Here is a 23,983-nt window from a genome sequence, read left to right as displayed (position 1 = left end):
AGGGCATCCACAGCAGAAGTGTCACATTCTCATTCTGCAAAACGATATGAACAGGAAGGGCAGCAAGTGCGATCCCTGCACTTGATCAGTGTAGCACTGCACAGTTAGAGTTCAACTAATTGTTACAAATGGCGTTTCGATAGGTATTTGACAGTTCTTCCCAAACCATTAAACCTGGACCTCCACCATCAATGGGTTGTTTAATTGTAGTACTGCAGTACAGTTTAGGTTTTGTGGTGTAGTATCTCACTACTTTTCAGTTGGCTGTAAGTGCCTGATGTGTAGCAGTCTGTGGTAACACCCACCCTGTCTTCTGTCCTGTGCAGCCTCATTCAAACAGCTACTGTCCCATGAGCAAGACTGGGTATGCTTTAAAGTGAGACATACTACAGAAAGATGTTGTTAGCTCCATCATGCAACTGAATCTGTACGGCACTCCTGCTTTATTGTTTTTGTTGTGACCTATTGTATGTACCAGAAAGGCAATGTGACAATGAAAAATTAAATATGGGAAGTTTACACATCTGTCTAACTGTTAGAGGGTGCATCTTCTGAATTCCAGCTAACTTCTTTCTGACAGCTCTGACCTAAAATATTTCCACTCTGCTCCCAAACAAGAAAATGTCTTGGGTCACAAGTTGTGGTGTCTGGTGCCATGGTTATGTCATATCAACCTCAGGGGATTGCAATGCTGAATACTTGTCTTACTTATTTAACATAAACTGAGCTCATTCAATACCAAAAGAAGAGCACAATTTGGTGGTTGTATTTTTTTTTCTGTTTTGCATCATCCTTGAGTTGAAAAAGCAAGCTGTGCATTGTAATTGAACCCCACTGTGACTTGGAAAATTTCAATATAAGGTCAGTGGAAACTGGATCATGTTGGACTACTACTAAGTAAGATCACTACTGTGTTTGCATCGGTGCTTCCATATGTCCTCTAGCAGAGCAGGTTTCCTGTGAGATTTTGAAGTTTCCTGCCTGTAATTAAACCACTCTTGTCTCTCTAGACCACACATCTTCAGATGGAACACCAGCTGCTAGCAAGAACTTGATTAAAAAAAAACATTTTTTAGGTTAAGTAAGCAGTAGTATCCTGTCGCCTAGTTTAGAGTAATTTAGGCCTGTAAAATTTAGTGATGGGGCTATAGTTTGTTACTGGCAGAAGTTCACTTCTTGCCATTTTTTTTCAGTTTAAGTTCTGGGTGACTGGGTACAAGGCAAGCAAAAATACCTTTTTTTTTCAAAACAGGTCACCCTCTCTACATAGAGAGAAACATGTCACCCCTATTTGTTAGGTAATGGGGGGAATTGTGAACCTTTTAAAAAGTAAATATTTGAAATACAAATCCTTTGGTCTGTACTATACCGGCTTGTTTTCAGAAATCATGTCATTGGCACAGCACTGCTCAAGGTATACCACCAGGCAGAAGCAATGGTCTTGACAGGTTCCTGTCCCTTTAAGAAGGCATTTAACGGGCACTGACCTACATTCTTGGAGCTAATTAATTCCACAGGCCTCCCAGTTTTGTAAGGTCACCTCGTGCGAAAGCTTAAGGAGATTTGGAGATGAAGTTGGGACTGTACACTCCAGCCAGCCCAGCTGTTTTGCTGCCAGCCGGCACTTGATTGCTTCAGGGATTTAAGAAACAAACAGGGGGACTTTGTGTTGTATCTTAATCCTGCAGCAACACGTAGACAGCGTTAATCTGGGTCCTGAGTGTAGCTACCTCAAGACATTACAGTATGAAGGTGATTTAATTTTGGCCTTAACACTGGCAATCAGAATGATCTGAATAACTGATTTAAACTTTTATACAACAAAAGTAACTCTAACCTAACATTCAGAAGTGTGTAATATTCTCAGACTTGTTTTGGGTTAGTACATTTGAAGGTGTATTTGTTTGGAGGAAGGCATTTTTTTATGTTTTCAGTTCTCCATAATTTTTGTTCAGTTTTGCCTCTGAACAATCATGTTACTGTTGGCAAAAATAGCAAACCAAAGAGAAGCATTTTCTGAAACACTCCTCACATTAATCCACCTCATACGTAACCAGAGAGACCTTTAATTCACTTTGAGAGAACTTGCATAAAAGCTGCGATCCTTTCCTAGTGTGCCTTGTTCAGTTCTGCATGTGTGGAAGCCTGTCATGGTCTGCAGTGCGCTGGGCTCTCTGGCAGTACCCAATCAATGGCATCTTTTCACTTGATGAGCCTCATCAACAGTTATCACTGAGATATAGATCTGTCTGCGATTGGGTTTCTTCCCTGATTCGCTTTACTTTAACATGGTTAATTTATGAATGTGGCGTGCCAAGTCTTGCAGATTCACAAAGCCCAATTCATTACTCCATCTAAAACCTGCTTTTGCCACCCTTATATATCCCGGAGGAATCAATGAGGTGTACAAAAGATGTCAAGATGACTTGTGCTGTGCTCTCATTGTTGACTTCTGCCAGAAAACAATGGGAGTATGAAAGCAAGCACTAAAGATTGCTTGGTGATGTTTTACAGTTAATTTACTTTAGGTTTATGTGAGTAAATTCTTATACTGGTTTTATAAAGTATACAAATATCCCAACTAAGAAGTACAGTAAAACCTTTATTCTGGGTAGAATTGGTGCATTTCATAAGTAAGCCTAAATGTTAAGCTTGTTGTGTGCTTATGTATCTAATGGGCTTAAAATTCTTGAATTTCCAGGTTGGAAATGTAAATCGCCTAATTGTTAGTTTTAAGCAGTTGCTGTCATGAATCCAAAATACTCAGTTTTTATAGGGTTGGGGGAAAGCATTAAAATGCTGACTCAGGCTAATCTCCTTCTTATAATAAATGCATGTAATTTAATGAAGGTCTTTCGCATGTGGAATTTTGTCAGAAAAATGCTGATGCAACGTTCTGCTTGTGTGGAACCCAAAGCTGGTGCAGGCTAATCTTTATCCTGGACTTACCTGCAATTTGGAATTACGACATCATTCACAGAAGCTGTGAGAGAAACACTGATGTGGCTCATTGATGTGTGTGTATAAGGGCTTGGTGCAGTATTTCTAAGTAAATGCATTTGTGAAGCAGTCTTCTGAGAGAGGGATGGGCATCTTAAAATCATTATGACTGCAGAAGAACGTGGGAGAAAATAATCATGCTTTTTCCCAGTATTATGGGTAATGACTGGTTTTAAGTGAGTGTGCTTACATTTTCAAAGGATCCTTAAAACTCAGACATGGTACACTGAGTGGGTTTTTGGCAGTGTCAAGGCTAATAAATTAATAAAGCTTTTCAATTAAGTTTTCCATTGTTTTATCCAATTGTTAGTATTCTAACCAAACGTTATTAGGATTTGCCCTTATTGCAAAAAGTTATAAATTTTATTAGGGTTTTCATCATAAGATACATGTCAGAGATGTTAATTTCTCAGTGTCTCAATCATAAATTCTAGATCAGATTTAAGGTAAATTTAAATTCAAATAGTTTGCATGCATTGAGGCTTATTTGGCAAAAAAGCACACTTGCTGGTTTTCTAGTCTTTAGTTGTTGTGCTCAGTGTATTCCAGTAGAAATGGAAAGAACTTTCATCATTACTCGTTTTGCCTCGTTTCTGGTTATCTTTCCTTCGCTTGCCAGCGTAGTACTCAAGTTACAGAGTGACAAAACCATACCTGGATGTCCCTCATGAAAAGTATTAAAAGTGTAGATAACAGATAGAATGGTAACCTTGGAAATATCTGTTGTCTTCCAGTAGTCAAAATGGCGGCGTTAAATGTAGGTTTTGTAACATTTAGCAGGAGTAAATAAAAGTACTCTTTCTCTATGTCCAAGTCTATGTGTGGGGAAGGTAATCCTGATGTGTAGCAATGTGCAAGAATCATCCCCACACATCTGCAGGATTGGCTCCAGTCTCCGTACAAGCAGTGGTATTAACAGGACTATTAACTAGCATTTTGTCTACAAGCTCATTAATCTGAACAATTCAGCTAATTCCACAATTTTATCATCCTTACACCTACTGTAATGTATCTCAAATATTTTGTGCGTTCATTGCACTGGAAAGCATTTCTTTCTGTTCTACTGCTAGTTAGTTGACACACCTTTCTGTGTTTTGACAGCAGTGTTCAGCTGCTCTTGGATGTTGTGTTCCCCCAATGGTTTTATTAGAACTTTAACTGTCCTCCCCTGGATGTCTCTGTTTACCTGATCTGTTTTTTTCAGTGAGGGGTTTTCAGACTCACACACGCTGCCATTTGGAACAGCACAATTGTGCTGTGGCTGCAACAGTTACTGTCTGAAAGGATGTCAGCTCAACATTTTCCTTGTACATCAGGGAACAAGCGTGTTTTGTTATAAATAATAGGAGTGCTGTGGCAGGCTTTCACAACTGTGCCAGTATGGTGTTACAGTGTCGTAGAAATGAGATAAATTCCAATCTGGTCAAACTGGTCCATCCCAAGCTACAGTATAGACTACAGACCAGGTATGGTCCTTATCCTCATTCACCACACACAGAATTCTTCGCAATCTGTCTCGGTATCATCATCCAAGTTACCACAGAAAAAAAGCTGATATTTTAAAGAACAAAATATGGAGCTTAACCATTATGGCATCCAGGCATTCTGTTAAAGAAAGATGGTGTGGTGATGTGCTTGCGTGTTTTTTACATTTGTCTCAATTGTATGCACAGTTCTCAGCATGGTACTGGCTGTTTGAAGTCACCCTTAAATCAGAACTTCATTAATGATAACAGGCTATAGCACAGCTTCTACAGTATTCCTAGTTGAAACAGGAAGGATGAAGGCATAAACAACAAAAACACTTTAAAGTCTTTTGTTGTTTTCTTTCATCGTGTTGCACTCTTGTTACTATGTCTTGTGGAGTAAAAACAAAAAATCCGACATAATTCCTAGGTCAGACCTAATCCCACTTTACTTTAAAGGGGAATCCCTCCATTTAAATGGATAGTCATAATGAACTCTTTCATACAATTATCCAGTCACAGATAGTGTATAGGTAAATGTAGGATAACATTTTCTGGAACTATAAAACATGCTGTGTAAGCTGTTATAGTAAGGAAATACTGTTGGTTTCACTCTAGTTATTACCGCCTATTCATTACCTGGAGGTGAGTGACGAGAAACATTCACGAGTTTCGTTCGAGAAGGTTTCGTTAGTCATCGTTTTCACCTTCTGTTCGGAATGTAGCTTCTGAATTTGCAATTCCTTCCGGTAATATTTTCTTCAGTATTTTGACAGGTTATTGTTAAAATTTAGATTTGCTCCTTTTTTAGAGTAAAGCACAGGATTACCACATTGGTGGTGGTGGAGGGGAGTCCCCATTACCTGTAAAACGCTTTGAGTGGTGTGTCCAGAAAAGCGCTATATAAGTGCAAGCAATTATTATTATTATTATTATTATTATTATTATTATTATTATTATTATTATTACCAACTTGTTTGTCAGATCTATGAAATGTGATGACCTTGTGCAGTCAAGCTGATGCAGGGTCATTTTTGGCACTTGGCAATAATGCCACCTGCTGGACTTGGGTCAGGTCAAGTAGCAGGGTTAAACTGGAACTCTCGCGTACTTGATCAGAATGAGTCCAGCTCCTTGCAACAGCAAACCTCGTCGTCTAAAAAGGACACCAGTTTCCTCGTCGCTAACTGTTTCACTTCAGGAGCAAAGAAAAGAAAATGTTGAAACTGAACTTTGTCAGAATGTGGGTGTGGACTTGTTAGGAGAAACAAGCATGTTCTCACAATGGTTTTTGACTACATTGATCCATGAGCATTTGTCTCTGCCACTGACTCAGCACGCAGGAACAGCAGGTGCATATCTAGAGGTCTGAACTCTTGATTTTGTTCTGGCTTAACAGGTGTTTTTTTTTTTCAAAGATGCAACAATTTTTAAACAAGAGTAGAGACAATGAAGTACCTGGAACAGCAGCATTATTGTCATTTCTCTTACTTGTGTTCTTTAAATGTACGCCAGCATACCAAGCCACAGTATTCTAGAGCGAAGCATTTTCATATGTTTTGTCAGGCCTTTGTGGAAACGCTTAAAAAACAAGTTAATTCTCTAGCATCAATGATGCTTAGAGATTTCTGAAGCAGACAAAATTCACGAATGCCACAGAGGCAATATCTTTTCTTTTTTTTACCCATCTTTCGTGGATTGTCTGCCAAAGACCAAGTACAAATAAGGAACACAGCCAAATTAAATGCTGGGGTTTAGCTGTTTGACGGCGCTCAGCTTGTGATGGGAACTAGTGGCTGCAGTTCTGCCCTCTGCTCTTTCCTTTAGATCTTTTCAGAGCTCTCCTTTTCATTCCCCGCCCTACCCCTCACGTTGACAGATCTCCCTCGCTCTCTGCTTTCAGGAGCAGGCACAGGTGCCAGTGTACCACCCGACTCCCAGCCAGACGCGCCTGGCCACCCAGCTGACGGAGGAGGAGCAGGTGAGGATCGCCCAGAGGATCGGCCTCATCCAGCACTTGCCCAAGGGGGTGTACGACGCCGGCAGGGATGGCTCGGAGAAAAAGATCCGCGAGTGAGTACTCTCTCTGGCCACTCTCGCAAATCGTTTCTAGACCGTAGTGTAGCGGTTCAGACCAATGAAAAGACCAAGTTGTACATCTAACTACCACCTAGTTATCAATTTTAAATTGCTTTTCATTTTTTAAATGGCTTCTGGTACCTGATCAAATTCAACTAGATCAAAGTTGGTTAGAAGCAATTCATTGTGCACACTAGAAATAGAGAATTAATTCATGTATCCCCAAGGCTAGGATAGGAAAACATTGATCGGAGGAGGTGATTATAAACAGCAGAAGAATTGAACAGGGCACAGGCTAATGAGAATCGATAAGTTGGGGCAAATTGACAGTAACATTTTAAATTTATTTGAATTTTTATTCAACGTTGCATTGATTATAACAGTTCCTTTGTTGCTGGTTCTGCATAGATCTTTTTTTAGTTCATATTTTTCCATTATGCATTGCCGATAAAATGATGTGAGGTTAAATGCGGGGAGGTAAGTCTTTGGTGACAGTTCAGTACTTCTGAACATAAAACATAAAAAAAGGTTACAGATGAGAGATGTACGTTCTGGTTGCTCATAGCTAATTGAACACAGTCAGATATTGACTTCAACAACATGGCATCCCACAGTTCTAGTTCTGAATGTCATTTCACTTTACTGCTTCTAGAATCTGAATTATTTGGAGTAAGCCTCTTGATGCATGCTATTTCAAATAAATTCACCTTATCTTGAGCAACATGAATGATTTTGATATTTGTGCTTCATTCATCTAGCAGTCAACTGTCCCCAAACAGAAATAACGGCTTAAGATCTGTTAATGCCTCAGTCAAGGGGACTGCTTTCTAAGCATTTAATCATTTAAATTTCATCGGTTCATCCTAAGGTCTGAATGTGTTGTTGTTCCTTTGTAGCTAATGGGTTTAATTTTTTCACTGCTGCCATGAGGTTTTCGTCTCAAACCCATGTTATTGATGACCTTCAAGCTATATTATCCAATAAACTATAGGATATTTTAAGTTTCATTTAAGTGCACAATTTGTAACCAAAAGTATATGTTAATTAGGACATAGGCCAGATTGATAGACGGTGGTTATCATTGTAGGATTTCTGCATAAAGTAATTGTGCATTCTTTATTTACCTTTTTGGAGGGGACATTCTGGAGCAAAACAGACAAATCAGAGCTAAAATGCCCACTAAAAATACTGATTCAGTATTTTTCCATTGTCAGTCACTGGCTTTGTGAAAACTCCTGGCACTAAGTGTGCTCCCACTTACAATTTAGTATAAAATTTTTAGAGCTAAACAGATTACAAACTTCAGTTTTTGGTGACCTACTAGATAATAAAAAAAAACTAAACACTCCAATTCAGCCTTTTATGATGCATTACATGATAAGTGCAAAAGGGAGAATTATACTGAATTACTCCCTTCAATTAAAGTTGAACTTCTAATTCTATTAGTCAAAAGGTAATAAAACGTTGGGAGCTTACGCTATAATGAACCAATTAGCAGGTAAGAAGGTAAGACTAAGATAAGAAACCACTGTGACATAGTTTTCATTTTTGTAAATCTACCCTGTCTGTTCTTCTCTCTTTTTTTTTTTTTGAGCTTCCACTGCATCATGGCAGCAGGTTGTCCTCGGTGTAGGGAGTTATTTATAAAAGCACTTCTGTTGTCCATGCCTGGTTCACTGAGCCTCTCCGATAGCTGTCAGGTGCAGCAGCATTCTTATCAGAATTCAGATTGCTAACAAATGTCCCCCCCTGTCCCCCCACCCCACCCCTTCCCTGGCTGTGTTCCCTATGCAGGTGTGTGATCTGTATGATGGACTTTGTTTATGGGGACCCCATCCGGTTCTTGCCCTGCATGCACATCTACCACATGGACTGTATAGACGACTGGCTCATGCGGTCCTTCACCTGTCCATCCTGCATGGAGCCTGTGGACGCCGCTCTGCTCTCTTCCTACGAGACCAACTGACCACGTCCTGCAACCCACCCCCACCCCATCCCTCCACCCCTAATACCCTCCCCACACACACATACACCCTTCCTCCACTACTAGCTTCACCTCCTCTGATGCAGGATGGGAGGTGGGTGGATTGTGGAGTGGAGGGGGGGGTAGGGCTGGCTGCAATCACACCTCCTGCCCACCCAAACAATATCCACCTCGGATCTCTTGCTCAGGCCTGCTGGCCAGGAAATCCTGCAGGGGAGAAAGAGGAGAACCGCATCTGGCGCTAGTGAATCATTCAAGAGCAGCCCCCACAACCAGGAACAACTCATAGGATAGCAGAGAAGAATAGGAAGTCCTGTTGATGGGATCTGTAATAGCTGGTGATACTTTGATCGCCACCCCTATGTCCCTGTCCTCCTACCCTATTTCTACTGCGAAATGTGAACTATCTACTACTGCTAGAGGGGTCCTTATTCTGAGTGCTCAGCATGTTGGACAGAAAGTTCCTCTTTTTTTGGGTAAGAACAGAAACTAGATCCAATTCAATGTCACAAAGGGCTTATTGCCATAAAAGGAAAACGGATTGAACGTTTACTAGAAAGTAGACACAGGCATGTTCATGACTCAAATCAAGACATTTGCACTTTTCTGTAGAATAGATATAAAAAGGTTATGCCTCTGTACCAATACATAGTTTCCAAGATAATTATATCCTTTTCGCATCTTTTAGTAGTACACCAGCCCACTTAATCCAAAAGACCTCTTTGCACTAAGTGCACACTAAACAGAGCTCAGATATGGATAGATAATCTGGCTGCTGTCTTCCACTCTTCTGTGCATCGCGTTTTCGGAGATGTAAAGTGGCTTGCACACCCTCCACAAATAATGAGAAGCTTTAACCCGTGTGGTCAGTTACTGGGTTTGGAAAAGCATAAGGGTCCGTGCACCTTCCAGTCATGTCACAAAATAAGAAATGCCTATCATCTGTAACTAAGGTGCAGACTGTCTGCTGCTTCAGAAGTATGGCAGAAAGGCCACAAGACCCAAGTGTGACCGATATGCTGCTTTGCTCTTTAGACAATTGCACTGGTCGCTTTTCTTTGTTTTGCCTTTACATATTTCGAGATATCAGAATATGTGAACAAATGCCAGTTTTTCAAATAATTTGCGTAGTTGAACCTCATTATATTACAGCAGAGTTGTAGTTTAAAATGTATCTTTATTCATTTATATTTCTTTCCACTGTTGTAACACATTTATCCCGACTTTCTGTTGGTCATGCTGTACTTCTTTTGCTGTTAGTTGAAAAGTTTTGATTTTCGGATGTCTTCAACATTGTCTGATTTTTTTTCTGTCAAGTGTTCTTCAGCATCATTCCAGAATGTGAAAGAGTCAATGTTATCTCAAACAAATTTGACATGTCAATGAAATAATAGCAGCAGGTGAATTAATAGGCATCCCCATAGGCAAGAATTCCATGGACTTCTAGAGTCATTTACTATATGATTTTTCATAATGAACTTGTTCAAAATGTTTTTAATTGCATGACCACACTGAATCATATTATTGAAATACTGTGAGTGAAAGAAGACTGCTGTTTTTCAAACAGGTATGACTATGCAAAAATCTTTATTAGTCATAATTTTAGGAGTGGTATGCAACTCATAGTTCAAAAGCAGAATTGTTTCATTTCTTTTTTTACCCTTTTCAGCGGGGTTTTAGATAGCATTTGAGGCTGGTATTCATTAAAATGTTCTCATTAACTGTAAAGGGTGTGCAAGCAGCTGGCTATTGGTTTGGAGCGTTTTACTAACTACTTTGAATGTCATCGTAACAGTGCTTCTGTTCATGTAACATCATAACGGTAATCTTCATGTAACTGATACTTCAGTCTATAAATACGTGCTCCTCTTCAGTCACAGGAGTACATCTATTCCAATTATAAACACCATTAGACACCACATATGGTGTGCAGCAGAACCATTCTGTCAAAGTATTCACAAAATCAAAGTTTCTTCTTGGCCTTCCAGTTATAAGCGCTGTCACTGAATTAAGTTAAGCTCGACAAAATTCCAACCTAGAGTTTTTTCTGAATATGACTGTATATTCTTGGAAGTTCAATTTACAAAGTAACAATTTTTAATTTTTTTTTTATAGCCAGAAAAATTCTGACCTATTTTTATCTTCACGTTTATGCTCCTCTTTTTCTTTTTAAAATAAAAGAATACCTCTAAGGCATAGTGAGTTTGAGACAGGCCTGGCACCAGTAATTGAAATCTGTTTCATTGCATGCTGTAATTCTTCGAGCTTGTTCATCATTATCGGTTACATGATAGGCCAGTGGAAAATCCAGTTCAGCTCCAAGGAAACAAAAGCATGGTTTCAGAGGTAATGAAAGTATTACAAAGCTTTGTTATCGCTTCACAGAAGTAAAGGTGGAGGAGAACCAAGCCTAAACACAAGCAGATGTTCTAATTAGAGATACAGAGTTTTCTGAAGGAGATCCCCTTCATATGCTCTGCAAAAACATTTCTATTTGGTACTAACAAAACAGGCTCTGCCTGCTGAATTGTTATACCGTGTTCCAAAACACACTTCTTACTCCTGTGTCCTTAAAAGTTTGACAGCACAAGAAAGAAAAAAAGTACTGTATATACTTTTCATACATTAAACGGCATTAGAATTATATATATATATTTTTAGAATTAAGCAGACAAAGCCTTAAATTAAAAAGAAGTATATCCCTTTGCTGTTGTTTTTGCCCACTGTCTTTGTTTCCCCAAAAGAGATCTTGAATATCTCTTACAGCCAGTGTGGAATGAGTCCTAACTGTGTGTCAGCAACAGGAGAGAATGGCAGGTTCTGTTGGTGTCACAGATGGCATCTTCTGTTTTTTTTTTCCTTTATATGGAAAGCAGCAGATGTCTGGTTTTCCCTTAGTAGAAATAGTGTTTGGGGTCAAGGTTCACTGCTGAGGGAGACAGCTTCAATAACGGGCGTCGGGGTGTTACCTTAATGAGCTGAACATAGGTGACACTGGCACAGAAAATAAGTAGATTTTGTTTTTTAAAGAAAAGCTTTTGTTTTGCACAGTTTTTTTTTTTGTTGTTGTTGTGTTCTCCATTCAAAATGGAATCCATTGCCTTAGGTCTTTTGAGACTGGAGCTTTTGGAGAGGATCCCGAGCTGGCACGGGGCTCAAGCATGCTCAAAGGCAGCCTAATGAGAATGCGAGACCAGCGCAGACCGAAGATGGCGGATTGGGAATCGGAAGGATGCTGGAAGGAGGCACACCAGGCTCCGCACATACAAACTGAGATAAGGAATTGGGGAAAAAAGATATTGCAAATTAACCCTCCCCCTCTCCCAAGTAGCACTGAATGCAGGAGTGGTATGCAATGCAAAACTCTACCAGATGTATGTATCTGTCTGTGTATCAGTGTACATGCATATGCACAGCGGCTGTTCAGAAATAAACTGCTGCCATGGATTCCAGGACTATTGAGGTGTATTTTTTGAACAGCGGTCTACATCTGTATGTATGTGCATATATCTTTACGTGATGTCTGTAAGTATGTATATACATATGTACACAGACTAAACATAAAATAAATAGAAACTGCGCTAAGGATTACTGGGTATTCCTGTTTATTTATGAGTGGTCTTTGCCTGTCTGGTATTGCCCCTCAGCAAGAACCATGTGGGTTTATGCATAACTATAAAACAAAATACAATCTTGGACTAAACGCATATGATCTTATGATCTTAAAACCTAGCTTAAAAGGGTAGACTCTGCAGATGTAGAAAGACAAAGATGAGCTGTATTTATCAAGACTTGTGGTAATGTGCTTAGTCACACTTGAAGTTTGTTTTAAAACTTTGCTTTAATGATACCTTTTCATATCTGATATGACAAATATGTCTCATTGCAGATTTAGTTCTGTGATAATACATTCCTTACCAAAGAACCATGTTAGTCTTCTCACTCATACTGAAAAGTCCTGTTTATGACAGGAAAGGGTAAATGTGTTACAAAATGCACTTCACATTGAAGAAGTTATTTTTTATACCTAAAGAGTTGAAAGATGTCCATACAGCAGGAATCAGCAGGTGGTCCCAGGAAAGCCACCCAAGTAAATATGCGTGATTCTTAATGAGTTCAATTATTTTTGTGTCTTATTGGTTTCAACTTATGTTTAAAGTATCATTTATTTTTCTTATTTATTTGATGTTAACATTTTTATACACCACCATTCAGGTTTTATAAAATGTTGTAGGATATCTATTTATAAATACAGGGAACAACACAAACATAAATTACAAAGCTAAGCAATGTCGGCAGTGCAGTAGATGAGTTTACAGAGTGTAGTAAATTGTAGAAATTCATTGGAGCATAAAATGCTCTGTAACTGGTGAAAGGGGAGAGCAGAAATGCAGTTGTGAATGTGTGATGTTTTTTAGTATAACTACGGCATTTGAGGTGATAGTAGTGACGAGAAAATAAGCGGTTGTGGCCAATATCGACAGCCAGTATTACCGGGGTGCCAGGCTTTTGTTTTCTCTCTGTTATGGAGTTGGCTTTTGATGGCTTGTCAGAAACCTGAATATTTGTTCTGAAGCAATGTCGCAATGATCATAAACAACAGGAGGTGCAACAAGCACTTGGAATACAGTATGTGACCTTGAATGGAATGGAATAGGAAGGACTTGTCTTCCTGTGGTTGGTGGTTTAACATTAAGGGTTCTGACCAGTTTTTCCTGTTGGCGTGCTGATCGGATCCCCCGCAATATTTGTCACTAATTACATTTATCCCTGCATCTAAATATTAATGTCAAACACGTGTCCTACAGTTTCAAAATTGCTAGTGGCTATTACTAAATTACAATGACCAAAGCTATTGGTAGGAATATTTTGTCGCAGTTACTGACACTAGTGGCCATCTTGAAGGGAATAAAATGTCCTTCAGCCCCACAATGGAACAGTTACATCTGAGAAAAAAGAAATTCAATTAAAACTGCAATTGATTTGGCTCTTAGCCAGTTTGGTATTGCCAGTTCTTATTTTGGCTTTAGCGTTAGAGCCCTCATGTCAACATAGAGAACTGAGTGGTGCCTTCACCTGAAGGATTGCAGGTGTCTCAGAAACCACAGAGGTGCTTTTGAGTGGTATACCTACTTGAGAAACTCAACCCTATTGATCCAACTGTGGAAAGGTGCCACCTTTTGGGGTATAACAGTCCCCAATAGAGTACTCCCATAAAATTCAAAGCAATATGGCAACTACCAACATTGATTATCCATTTTCAGGAAAAGCAGTCTTGGTCTAGTTGCTACTGTACCTTTTATATACTACTGTTCCTTTTCCTATAATAACTTGGAGAGCCTTGGTAAAAGGATGCCAGCTGTCAGTGTTTTTATTTTTTCTTAATCTCTGTTTTACACTGTTAATGCTTAACCTCTCACAGGTTGTGCTACACGGCAGGCTTGTGCAGTTACTGTATATCTGGATCACGCTTTTGTAGAGTTATCACTACAAAAATTGGTAATTTCTGCAGTTCAATAACCTGCCGCAAGTTGTGGGAGAAGTGTTCTTGCAGCTAGAGTGAAAGGAGTTCTTGTTTAGCTCAATGGTAGAATGTACATGTGCTTTACTGTTTCTTCTGCTATTTTTGCCTGTTTTCAGAATTCCATCTGGGAATTCAACTTTGTTTCATTTTTGTAGTTTTGAGGTTCTGATTTGTTTTGTCACTGTGTAGTCAATAGCGTCGAAAATACAAGACGGTTACCAGATCTAACAACTACTAAAAGAGCACCAAATCCACAAATACTTATTGTATATTTCTAAAGCTAGAACGATGCTGAATACGTTATTGATTTCTAATAGTGGTTTTGAGCTACAGGCGTGTGTAGATACTGGCTGTTTTGTAATATTGCTGTAGCAGAATTCTCAAGAAGCTTCATTGAGAAAAATTGCTTTAAAATCTTCTTTTGTTAAATGCATCACTCACATCTTGTCCTTCAGCATTGCCTTATTTGAAGATAGAAGTTTAGGCTGATAATGTTAATGCTATCTATGTGGGAGATGTTGATATCGTGACTGGCTACTCAATAATTCCTTTCATTTCTATAGCACACCTAAATGACCATTAAACTCGACATATTCATAGTGCTCAATGTAGACAGTCGCCAAATGTATACAAGTTGCAATCATTAGGCACTTCATGGAAGGAGTCACTCTAGTTTTTTAGCTTTTCTGCCATCTGTTGGCCTGGCCAGCATATGAGCCTGCAGATCTATTATACATTTTGAAAAATGTTTGTTTCTGTAGGAAGGAAAAAGAAAAACCTTTGGAGATTCAGACCATGAGGACCTAGGATCAAGCTTGTTTGATTCAGCTAGGAGGCCAGGAAAAAAATCTCTGTATCCAATAAAGACGAATAAGATCAAGAGGATGAGAAATGTGTGCATATGATAGAATTACTTGCATTTGTATGGCTCTTTCATCCCAAAGCCCTTTAAAAATAGAAAGGGGACCACTTCACCCACCACTGAAGTGCAGCCCCCACCTGGGTGATGAATGGCAGTCATCCTGCCCTGGCAGCTCCAGTGGATCTTTGCAAACAGCATTTCAATACATACCAGGGTGCCTTTGGACTCTTTTGAGGAAAGAGGAGCACCCAGAGGAAGCCCACATCAAAACCTGGGGAGAACATACAAACTCCACACATATACAGTAGCACCCCAGGCCTGGACTTGAACCCAGAGCACTAGGGATGCAACTCCTGCACAACTGTGCTGTGCCCTTCAATATGCCAACCAACCATGTTCTCCTTCTTTTCTGTAAGCAATTGCTTTGGTGGTACTAACATTGCTCAGACGCTTTATTCCTGAACATTATTTAAGCATTTCTGCTGTAAGTTTAGTGGTTATGGGTTTAGAGTCTACATGTCAAGCCTTTGACTTTGCCCCTTTTATTTGAATGTCAGAGATCATTTTCCATAACTTGATCATTTTGACTTCACTGCACCGCTTGTTTGGACAGAATTGAAGGCACTCGTACGGTCTTTGCAGACCATAATGACATGAACATGTTTAAGCACTCTAGGGGGTAAGGTTAAAGCACACAACAGAAGAAATACATGTTCATGATTTGTCTTGAGATGAAACCAGTCCCTCATGAAAACTTATTTTTAAGCTTCTATTTACTTAGAGCCAGTAAATTTAGATAGAGTTTATTGATATTTTTTTCTGTGGTAGTTTCTTAGCAGGTTCTAGCAGTTATGCAATCTGCTGATAATCACAATTTGAACTGAACTTTGCATTTGAATCCTGGAAACCTGGATTTGCTTAAAAGTCTTGCCTCTCTCACCTGGGGAAGCAATATTTTTCATTTCCTATCTCAAAATGCCAGAGAATACAACTTCCTGCAGCTATTCTTTAGGTCTTATAACAGCTTTTTGTGTTGGTATAAAATATGCTCACTCACACGTAAATATATCACATAAATTGGAGCTTTTGGTAATGAAGCTGTAAAATATTCTTAGAAATCTTCTAAAGTTTGAAACTTGTAAAACATACTGCATTGATTTCGCTCACAGAGTAGTATTTAAAGGGGGGTAATATTGTTAGCCTTTTTCAATAATGAAAACCTTTTACTATGGAGATGGTTTTTATGATGCCAGAAACAGTTATTGTCAGACTGCCAATTAAGTTGAACCTTTAGAGGAAATCCATAGCACATTGATTGTTTTGGCTTTTGAAGCAGTCCCTTTAAAATTGTATCATTTTGATTTATCAAGTGCTCGAGCTGTCCCATGTTGCATTTAAATGAGGAAATGAATTTCTGTGTGACAAGGTGTCCTTGGCCCTCCTGATTTCCATTTTCTTCCACAAAGCATATATCTTTGATCCGGTGGCAGCAACTTTCTGGGCCGTATCTTTTGTTTTAGACAACATTTTCCCGGTATGTTTAATTATAGTCATGGATGAGGGAAGGTGCAAATCACTGGGAAATAAGGCATGGGCATGTCTATGAGCTGTTTAATTAAAGCCTTGTAGATCTGATGTTTTAATTGAACAGAATACAATAGAAGTTCTATTTGCCTTAAGTTTTAAATAGCTTAAGCATTTTTGAAACAGAAAATGATGAGAGTAGAGGTAAGGATTCTGCTGCTCTTTAGTCCATGATCTACTTACTGTATGCCTTGATATTCATAAAAAGGTTATATCTCTCTTTGGACCTTTATATATGCTGAGACATTAAACCAAGGTCCTGACTACTTAGTCATTAAAGATGGCATAGTACGTTTTGTAAGAGCAGGGGATCCTGGCTAAATTCCACTTGTCTTGCTAAATCTGATCTAAATAAAGTTCTCCCTGAATCCAGCTAGTGAAGTATGTTCTCACTTCTCCCCCCTGATCTGCTGTGTTTCACCCAGGTATAGGCGTGGATGGGTACTGCACTTTGGTGATGAATGAAGTGGGCGACCCCATATATGTGGTGTGCCGTGGAATCACTTGGGATGAGAAGCTCTAGTGCCCTCTGTGATGTGAAGCTCTCTGAACATTCCCGCAATGTGGAACTGCACACCTTACATAGGTGTTTTTACCCTTTATAACTCATTAATTTTCAAACTTGGACTGGGCAGCTCTGTCTACTGAGTAAATCAGCGATGCTCATTGCTTATACTACATGCAACAAAGCACTGCTAGTTTTAATACATGGCATTACCTTTTAGCAGTCATTGTACATAGTTATTGTTAGCTATTTAAGGCCAACACATCAAAAAGAAACCTGTAATGAAAAATGTTTTAGAGGAATAAGACTAAAACAGGAAGTGTTATTATTAGCTATTAGTTGTTGTAAGTTGTTATAGTTTTTTTAGGCCAGCTATTTACAAAACATGTTGTCTCATATAATTCAATTCAAATGAACATTTATCTCTGGCATTTTATGTTTTTGAATTAATCATTATTGTGCTGCAACAGGGCACATGGTGGCATATTGTCACTTTAATAGAGGTTGATCAAAGTCAGACAAAGACCGTGTGACATCACACGCCTTCTGACTCTCTCTATGACATCACACTACACAGAGTACAGAGGTGTTACACTCGCGCATCAGACATGTCAGGGAATCTCAATATAATGACCTGGTGTAATAATGAAGGGATTAACATTTGACATTCTGCATTTTACTTTTCATTTTAATCACTTACATTGAGAGAGTAAGAGATAGATGCAGGATTCAAATTTGAACATTTCAAACATTTCAGTTGACTAAATCTTTCCACATCCACACACAGCTAATCAATAATATTTGTTCTTGAATTGAAAATAAATCACCTTCCATGTGTTTTTTTCTATTATATTATATACTATACTGGAAGAAACCTCTTGGTAAGCTCTAAAGGGCAAAAGAAGTGAAAACAAATACAGATGTAGCATCAAAGTGAAAACAGAGTGTGAAGGAGCTGTGTTTCCAAATAAATTAGTCAAATTTTAAAATTGCAAATCTGAGTCGTGTGGGGCTGTTTCCCCCAAGTAAAATTAGATATGGAATTTCTTACAATCTATGATAATTATGTGTTGAAACATTTAATAAAAAGGTCAAATAAATCTGTTTTATTAGAGGTTTCTTTTTGTCATTAAAATCAAACAATGCGCTAACCTTTAGAGATTGCTCTTTTAAAATTGGTGGCTGTTACATCTCTTTTGTGGTGGAGAAAAAGCACCTTCATATACAGTATCTTTTGAAGCACTAAACCATCATGTTGTGTTTATACCTTTAGGGAGATAATGGGACCGTAAGAAAGGTTATAAACAAGAGGAGGCCTTTTGGTCCATCTAGCTCATTTGGTTGCTAAGTGACCTGAGGATCTCATCCAGACACTTCTTGGAAGTAAACAGGGTATAAGCTTATTCCAGACAACCACAACCCTTTGTGTAAAGATGTGCCTCTTCAACTGTCCTTGTTTGTAAATGCACTTCTGTGCAGTTTCCACTTATGTCTTCTGAATATTCTGCATAAACAGAATATACACAAGGAAACATATTAATTTGTCAGTCCAAGTGATAAAATAGTCTGACATGAATTACCCTTTGTTTCTTAAAAATTAGAACCTAACTCAGACTAACAATAATAACCTTATTTCATTTGATGTGTCAGTATACACTCATATGTTTTTAGTAGTCCATTTAAAGGGCACATGTCTAGAATTTTTAGAATATCTATTTTATTTTCTAAACTGTCTTTCCTAAATATTTAATTGGTGTCTTAGATTAGGATGAATGGGTATGTTGTCTTAAAAAGATGCTGTTCTGTTCAGCCTCTGTTTTTCAAAATTCCAATGAATTGGCATTTCGAAGTTCATTCAAATTTCAGTTTTTAGAGAATAAACTTACGAGCCTTATTTCTTTGTAAATTTTAGCCTTCCAAGTGTTAGCGACGTAACATCATCAGTGCTGAACCGAATTTCTCTAGAAGTGGTTTCTATGAGCTATGCAGCTCAGCACACTGTTCTTAGGAATAACAGTTTTAGATCAGTTCACAGTCAGAGGTCACAGTCACAGTCACCATAACATCCGTTGTAAACAATAACTTACTTGATTCTAAATATTATTAGAACTGTCCCTCTGCTTCGCTGTTCTGAAATTATAATGAAGAGCTTGAATTGCTTCTTGTAGATATTAAGTAGTTTTCTCTTTTTGACACATACCATGACTGTGTTTCTCAGACATAATGAAACTTGACCTGTTTCAGTTTACTTGAACGTTTAATGAAACTAACAGTGTATTTTGTGGTTTCAAATGGTAATTTAATGTTCTGCATTCACCTTTAATTTCACTAAAAATCATCATTTTTTCTATCTTGCTTAGTTGCTCGTTGTAAGGACGCTGGATTTAATTTTTGAATGTCCATATCAATATTCAACTTCCATCAACTCTTTTCGACTCTTTGATTACTCTTCTGTCGCCAAATAATTTGCACAAGGATGTCTTTGTTCCTCTTTTCCTTTTTCTCACCCTGACAAACCCTCTTTCCTCTTTTGTCATAAAAGAAACTGCTTATTTTTTTCTGTTCCTTATTTATATGGAACTATCTTCTCCCTGTCAGTCTTTTGAACTTTTCTCATTCCTGTTAAAATGCAGCTCCTCCGGGAAACTACCATGCCTACAGTTAGGAAGGGAAGAGTTTTATGGGTGGTGATTAATTGGGTTTGCATATAGTGCCCAGTGATTGAGTCAGTATTGGTGTGTTTATCTTTTTCCTGTGTGTTTGTTTCCCCCCCATAATCAAAGGCGTCAAACGCAGACAGCAGGGCAGGAGACAATTAACAGGGAAGGAGGAACACTTTGTTTGTTCAATTTCCACAACTTACCGTGGAAGTGTCTGGTGGTGCCAAACCAGTTAGGACCAGACCTTGGGCAGTATGGGACAGAAAAGGAAACACAAAACTGTGACAAGACACCTGGAAATGTGCACACTGACAATTCATATTGTTTCTTCAAGCTTCCTCCTGTAATCGCCTGGGCACACCTGGCCCTGCCTGAGACAATGGCAAACAGACTGGGACTGGCCGGTCGAAAAGGACAGAAGAAACCCTGTTAAAGGGGCTTAAAATAAAAGCTTCAGTCAGAGTTGACCTTTGGAGAAGGGAGGATTGCTTGAGAGATTAAAGCAGTTTGACCCAGGAGAGCACTCAACTCAGACAACCAGGGACTGAAGAGGCAGAGGAGGACTCAAAACCCCAGCATCATCCTCACCACCCACCTTTACCCAAAACTGAACTGGGAGACAAACAGGGTAGAGGGGGAAACACCAGGGACAAATTGTTCAGGACGAATATGACTGAAGAAGATACCTAAGAAACACCCAAGGAGCTACACAAAGGGCACAACTGCTGGACTGCATTCTTTCAGGGATATTTATTCTGCTAACTGGAATCCCTGGAGTACCTGTGCTGGTCTACAATGTGTGCCCCTTAGAGAGAGTTTTGTGTTGTGGCCTTTGGATGTTGTGTAGACAGGGTGTTGTAATTGCAAGAGAATAAAAAGGACACTTAAGCACTACTAATTGTCCTGTCTGGTCTGTGAGTGCATTCTGGGAGATGAACAGAACCTGTGTCAAGTGAAGAAGGGTCCTTTATAATTGTTAGATTGTGTAGTCGGCACAAAGCAAAAGTAGTTCCTGAATTTAGGGTCACCCTTCTGTCACATACGCACTTTTTGCACATTAACACATGAATTAGTTTTTAGATTAGATTAGATTTTCCATGCCACCTGTCACATTTGCAGCATCTCATGCTATATTGCTCAGCTGTTACCCATATTTTTGGAACGTCAAATGAGGTGATGTTTAACATCATTTTTCTTGGGCTTCATCTCTTCTCCATCCTTCTGTGTGTTGAATAAGTATTTAGTGAGAATTTAAGTGTTCTGTAGACAGCTTTGGTCTTAACCTTGAAGAGGACAACTTGTTTTGTAAATTCCCTGTACATCTGGCAGGCCTCTGGACAGGGAGAGTGCCAGTCTGTATTGTCTCACAGACACCCTGAGACACCTTTTTTCAAAGATTCCAAAGACCTGCAAATTATTGATCGATTAATTAAGGAAGTAGTTTGTTCAATTAAGGGAACTCTTGTCCTTGAGGGCCAAAGAACATTTCAGTTTACACGTCTCAAAGTTTTTTTCATCTTAAAAATCACTTGTTAAACTGCACAGTTAAATTGTTCCCAGCCTTTAGAAATGGACCCTCTAAAACATGCTGGACTGAGGTCTTCTAGGAGATAAGTTGGCGATCCCTGTTCTACACGGACAGAAACTGACGACAGTATAACACTTTTATTACTGTCCGTAAATAATGCTTTTGTTCATCCATCCAATTTCTTACAGCTTCATTCATTTCATGGTCATCAGGGAGCCTGAGACTATCCCATCAAGCAGTGTGTGCAAGATGTGGTACACTTTTGATGCCCTAATGCAAACATGCACACACTCACACCAGGGCCAAATTTCCCAGAAGTCCTTTAACCTCCCATTATACAGTTGCACTATGGGAGGAAACAGTAGCACCTGGAGGAAACTCACCCGGACACAGGGAGAATATAAAAAATCCACACAGCTAGCATCCCAGGTCCAGAACTGAACTCAGGGCCCCAGCTCTGCTATACAGCAACATTGTCCACTGTCCCACTCTCATTGTTTTGTGTCCCCCTCACAACAAATTCATCAAAAAATCATTTAAAAAAAAAGGATTTATGCATAATTTTGAAAAAAATATGTACTAACTGAAGGTGGGAAAATATTTTTCAGTGTTTTACTTATTTTTCCCTTTTTGATTCTAGACTATCAGTCACAGGCTACACACAGCCTCACATAGATTATACAATCTCACGCTTGGCACTGGAGAGCAAAGGTGTTTCTGTGTGGTTTTCATTCTACTTGAGCCCTTAATGACTTGATTGGACTTAATTACAGTTGTTTCCAAGTGTTTAGTCTTTGGAGTTTGGGTGCCTCATGAGTTGTGGCTTTCGATGAGAACACTGGAGTAGAGCAATATTTATAACCCGGGCTCTGCAGGGCTTTTTTTTTTAAACTCTGCTCTGGGATGACAGTCAATTTATTTAAATACAGTATTTCCAGTGCTGTTTTCAATTATAACACGGTCAGACTGAGAAAACGAAGGCTTAAGGCACTGAGAGTGCGGATGGAAGAAATACCACATAGACTTTGTGACGTGTCCCAATCCACATTTTGGGCAAGAAAGTTCACAAAGAAACACAACAGCTCACCTGATGAGCCGTCTATTTAAAATTGGAGGAAAAAATATGCCAGCAGTTAATAGCCTTTTATTTCGTTTTCGGTTTACTTCTCTTGGGCCCAAGCTACTCGTCGGATTCAAATGTTGGTGCGGGGTTGTTCTTTTAAGCATTATTCTAAGAAAATGGTATTAATGCATAACTAGACTTCGGGACAATAAGTTCACCGCTTGCAAACACCGAGAAAGCGTTGACTTGTTAATGAACAGCAACTAAATTATATTAAAACAACCGTTTGGTTCAATATTTTAATACATACTACCTATAATTTAAACCATTCTTCGGTAGCGATGATTCCTTTACTTTTACGGTTCACAGTGTAAACAGTATTCACAGATAAACTGTTATATCTGGTATTGCATATTTTAAAAATTCTCTCCGGTTTAAGGTGGCGGGATATTTTTCTACGGTTTTTAATTTGCCAACTCAATTTTCTTCTGCATCTCAGTTCTTAGTGATACGCATAATAGTCTTAGACCAGCACTCTATTGAATTTATTTCTACAATCATTGGATTTTAATACAGTTGCGATTGTGATACCAAAAATGAGCCACTAGATGGCACCGACATCAAACAATTTCCATTCTGCACAGAGCCACATAGTTTGACCCAGCCGACCAATAAACGGTCATCCTGCAGGTTCATTCCTATTCGCCTTTTGACGAGAAAAATCAAAACTGGTGCTTTGAAAACCTGCAGATACACCAGTCCTCTAGAACTAGGACTGCCTGTCCCTGCATAGACAATCAAACCCTTGCGTTGCCTGAATCAGTCTGTCCATCTAATCCTATCATCTCTCTTCCTTTCCAGAAGTCAAAATCTCCCAGCAGATCTCTTGTTTTGACTGAAGAAGGATTTGTAGCCAACATATAAGAAGAACAAAAAAGTTTTCTCTTATTTCAGCCTTGTTTGGTTGAGGAAAATAAGGCATCGTGTCCTTTTGCAGTTTTCTTTAATTTTCCACTAAAACCAGAGGTATGGAATTAAATTTGAAAGAATTAAAGAACAACATTGCACAAAAAGATAAGCTTGAGGTGAGAATCAATCTCAAGGTGCCAGGTTTTGGTAGTGAAGGATATGCATGTGTGCTTGATTATATGGTCTGATGCCATTCAATGGTGATGCAGCTGAGGAGTATACAGTAGTTCAGGAAATGATCACTGATTTGCTTCCATCTGTGAAATGAAATGAAAATACATTTGCAGCCCACAGTAATGACTCTGAAGCCAGTAAGAGGAAATGTTTAGGAAGTTGTGCAGCATCCTGATGGCTATGTGTGCTGTCAGCCACCTCTCACCAGATGCACACAGACTGGAGTGGAGACTTCATACTCCCTTTGCTGTGGTTTGCTCGGTTTCTGATTCTGTATCGGCTGCCTTCATCCATAACAAGGGTTTTCTTCCTGTCTGGATGTTGCACAACGCTGGGTGGTGGCGAAATCATATAACTTGCTTCTGTTATTTCATCTCCTGGTAGTTGTGTATTGTTTTGTGAGTGTTACTCTCCAGAATTACTCGTGATAAGTACAGTAGGTGTTGCCTTAATATGGTATCTCAGTACTGTTTTCTGGGGCCATCAATCAGACTTGAGATCTAGAGAGTGTCCTTCTTTCTAGCAAGCAGTTCAGCTTTTGCACACTGCAGTGTCTCCTTATATCCTCTCAATCCTCTCATCCCT

The 23,983-nt window shown here is 39.0% G+C and overlaps 1 protein-coding gene across 2 annotated transcripts in view; it reads left to right on the top strand.

Annotated features, from left to right (window-relative positions):
* Nucleotides 1-12,117, top strand: part of rnf11b (ring finger protein 11b) — a 32,622-nt gene extending 20,505 nt beyond the window's left edge. Inside the window, exons 2-3 of one of the 2 annotated variants that reach the window (XM_088599002.1) lie at nucleotides 6,370-6,539; nucleotides 11,636-12,117. In XM_088599002.1, the coding sequence (XP_088455128.1) occupies nucleotides 6,370-6,539; nucleotides 11,636-12,005 (540 nt within the window). In that variant the 3' untranslated portion in view covers nucleotides 12,006-12,117. Of the gene's footprint in view, nucleotides 1-6,369; nucleotides 6,540-8,339; nucleotides 11,402-11,635 lie in introns of those variants that run through there. The other variant, XM_088599003.1, reaches the window with a different exon arrangement.
* The last annotated feature ends 11,866 nt before the right edge of the window (nucleotides 12,118-23,983 follow it).

This window comes from Lepisosteus platostomus, chromosome 11 (assembly GCF_059453375.1).
Source record: "Lepisosteus platostomus isolate fLepPlt1 chromosome 11, fLepPlt1.hap1, whole genome shotgun sequence".
Taxonomy (NCBI): Eukaryota; Metazoa; Chordata; class Actinopteri; order Semionotiformes; family Lepisosteidae; genus Lepisosteus; species Lepisosteus platostomus.
This window is presented reverse-complemented; position numbering and strand designations above follow the sequence as displayed.